We start from the raw sequence: 3,485 nt of genomic DNA, 5'->3' as shown, positions 1-3,485 counted from the left end.
AGCGAAATGAGCATCTTTTGGAGGGAGTGCTGTAGAAATGTGTGGAGTGCGCAAATCCTTTCCAATCTTGGAAGGTAGGATCGTGTGGCTGAGCACTACAAGCGAGTGTGGGAATGGTTTTGGTGTCTGCAGAATTGGTGGAGATATGTCAAAAACTGGAATGCCGTACATGGGCGCTTAAGAATTTTATTGGCACTTAACTTGCCTCCTTTTTCTTTGGCATTGACAACCTGTTCTTGTGCAAGGGATGACTGCCGACATTTCTGGCTGTCCTTCTTCGCATGAGGGCTATGGTCTTCACCTCCATTCATCAGCTACATCCATGTCCACCTCACCAAACACCTTTAGTGTGTGACACCACTTGCAGCTTGTTGGAAAGTTACAGCATGTCAGGATGCTTGCCTCAATATTTTGCTGTGATCCAATCAATATGTTGTGATGCTATATGTGCTATTGGTGTTGGGCCCATCTTATGTTGCGACAGGGGTGGATCTTACTCAACAGACCTGTCCTTGTTTTATGGCAATATAAAAGATATTACTGAAGGGCCTGTCCATATGTTATGACCATATAAATAATACTGCTGAAGGGCCCATCATTATGTTGTGACCACATAAATGATACTGCTGAAGGGCCCTTCCATATGTTGTGATGCTATAAATGATATTACTGATGGGCCCATCTTTATGTTGTGACAGGGGTGCATCTTACTGGACAGGCCCATCTATGTGCTGTGATGCTGCAAATGATATTACTGACAGGCCTGTCTTTATGTTGCAACAGGCATACATGTTGCTATTGATGGGCCCATCCATGTGTTGTGACTGTGTAATTGATATTGCTAAAAGGCCTGTCTTTATGTTGTGATGTGGGTGCATCTTACTAGATGGGCCTGTCTATGTGTTGTGACACTGTAAATGATATTACTGATGGGCCCATCTTTATGTTGTGGCAGGGATGCATCTTACTAGATGGGCCCATCTATGTGATGTGATGCTGTCAATGATATTACTGATGGGCCCATCCTTATGTTGTGACAGGTGTACATCTTGCTATGGATGGGCCTGTCTAGATGTTGCGACACCATAAATGATATTACTCCTGGGCCCATCCATATGTTGCCAACTCTGTAATCTATCATAGATGGGCCCCTCTTTATGTTGTGACCATATAAAGCATATGATGGGCAGGCCCATCCATATGTTGCCAACTCTGTAATCTATCATAGATGGACCCCTCTTTATGTTGTGACCATATAAAGCATATGATGGGCAGGCCCATCCATATGTTGTGACCTTCTTCATGATACAATAGGCAGGCCCGTCCATGTCTTACAGTAGCTTAGCATACTTACTTGGTCATGGGCCCATCTATATGTTGCAGCATCCTTACCCTCCACAGGCCCTCCCATATGTTGTGGAATTGCATTTATGAGCCCATACATATGTTGCTCTCACTATAGGCCCTCAGGCCTGTCCATGTGTCATGGCTAATCTATTTAGATGGGCCCATTGCAGGGTCTATATAAGTGTTGGCATTTTGGCATGCAGGCTACCTATATGTTGTGACTAAATGGACTACATGGGGTCTACCTGGCTGCAAAGCTCCTTGACAACTCACTTTTCCTGTGAGACAGTTTTGACAAGAATGTACATTCACACAGTTCGTTGTCTGCACTACTAACAGATTGGTTTATCAGGGAAAAACCAGGAATTTCGCTCACCCTGCCCTCAAGGAAGCTGTCATACAATTTTACTATACTGGGACCTATCAAATCATGGATAAGCATCCTGAGTCCTTCAACAATTCAGTTCCCCTTTCCTGTCTGGCTCTTGTCACAGCCACAGTGAGTTATTTTACACCCCAAGTTGCTGCAACTCAAACTTTTCTTGCAGTATCATTGTGTGTTGGATGGATTTGTGAAGAACAGCACAGGAAAGATGATGCCTCAATTCTCCAGCAAGGCTTACAATTCCATTTTCCATGGCATGATGAAGGTGCTAAACAATATCCTTCATAATCCCTATCACTGTGCAAGGTTGTGCAATCAGTTTTCTCAGTGGGCAAAGGAAGGATGGTAAGTACTGGGGCAGCCAACATGCTCATGCCGACTCCTTGTATCAGGGCTGCACTGCAAGAGGTTGATTTGAATGTAGAGAGGTACCAGCACATTCAGGCAGTCCTTGATTGATTTCATAATACCTAGTCCTGTTGTACCTGTCATTACACATAGTATGCAATTGATGCCAATGCTCCTGTTCCTGTCATACCTGCTGTGAACTATTCCTAGTTGTGGAGTGATCACATGTTTGCAAAGTAAACATTGAGATGGGGAGTACTGGACAACACCCCAAGGAGAATACAGTCTGGCCAGTTTTGTACAGTGATATCTAAGCATGAAAGTTCCATAGCAATCCATAGTAAGTAAGATACTGGACAAAGTTCCATGACAATGTGACCATTCCATAGTAACAGGCAACTAGCCATAGCAAAAAGTGTTGTTGGGTGCATCTGTCCAGCCTGGACCTAGCTAGGGGACTCTGTGTATTATGGAGCACTGTGGAGAGCTCCACAGCTCAAAGTGATTTACTGATGATAAACGAGCTTTAAGGGAGATTGACTTGGAGAAACGAAGAAAGGGTTGACAACTTACATAGTACTTCCACCCAAGAGCATCAAGGGCGATGGGGTTGACATACTGGTTGAAGGTGAGGGCCACAGAAATGACGAAACTGAAGACAATGAAACCCTTCGCGCGCAAAGAGAATGGAAGAATTTCGATTGTGTATGAGATAATGAGGGGAGTAAACGCAATGTCATAGGCTGCGAAGAACAGGAAGACAAAGCCAACGACGGCATGGCCGGCGGGGGCCACTCCGTGCTTGGCATATTCCGCGAAGCAAACGGCTTGCGCGGTGTAGAACAAGGTCATCAAAGCGACAGAGGACAAGAAAAGGAATCGACGCCCGAGTCTATCAACCATGAAGGCAGCAAGGATAGCCCAGAACAGATTCCAAATTTGCAGGACACCGTTGATGAGCAACTGAGTGCTAGAGCCTGTGATGCCAATTTGAGTGAAGACCTCGTTCAGGTAGTACGAAATGAGACCGTTCTCAGACCACGTTGAAAAGAAAGCGAGAGCGACAATGATTCGCATGCGCTTGAGATTTCCCCGGGTGACAATGAGAGACCTCCAACCGACGTTGGCAGCAACTGCAGTAAACCCATGTCTGCATATTGGAACTCGGCGACCACTTACAACATACCGCTACGATCAAATTCGATGGCAGCCTTAATTTCACGGAATTCGTGCTGAATGAGGGGATCTTGCCTTCTCCGGACTTGAGGTTCATATCCCATAAGAGTGCAGAAAATACGTACTCGTCACCATCGGCATGGTAGTAAGCCAAGGTACGGAGTGCCTCGGCATCTCTACCCTTACTAACTAACCAACGAGGAGACTCTGGGCAGAAGAGGACCAATGA

General features: G+C 45.5%; 2 protein-coding genes across 2 annotated transcripts; one reads left to right on the top strand and one right to left on the bottom strand.

Moving 5' to 3' along the window:
- Positions 1 to 1,777: 1,777 nt before the first annotated feature.
- On the top strand, positions 1,778 to 2,191 carry F5J12DRAFT_787696 (uncharacterized protein; the record flags this gene model as incomplete). The annotated part of the gene is made up of 3 exons (XM_051743688.1): positions 1,778 to 1,846; positions 1,896 to 2,077; positions 2,125 to 2,191. The coding sequence occupies 3 exons, from the start codon at positions 1,778 to 1,780 to the stop codon at positions 2,189 to 2,191; spliced, it is 318 nt and encodes a 105-aa protein (XP_051594152.1).
- A 459-nt stretch (positions 2,192 to 2,650) lies between these two features.
- F5J12DRAFT_684418 (general substrate transporter) lies at positions 2,651 to 3,485 on the bottom strand (the record flags this gene model as incomplete). The annotated part of the gene is made up of 3 exons (XM_051740288.1): positions 2,651 to 3,213; positions 3,267 to 3,331; positions 3,382 to 3,485. Coding segments are annotated over 3 exons (732 nt in total), but the record flags the coding sequence as incomplete, so codon positions are not given.

This window comes from Pisolithus orientalis (genome assembly GCF_024613125.1).
Source record: "Pisolithus orientalis strain OTSU chromosome Unknown F5J12scaffold_139, whole genome shotgun sequence".
In the NCBI taxonomy this organism is placed as follows: domain Eukaryota; kingdom Fungi; phylum Basidiomycota; class Agaricomycetes; order Boletales; family Pisolithaceae; genus Pisolithus; species Pisolithus orientalis.
The sequence above is the reverse complement of the archived record's forward strand: the minus strand, read 5'-3'. Positions and strand labels throughout refer to the sequence as shown.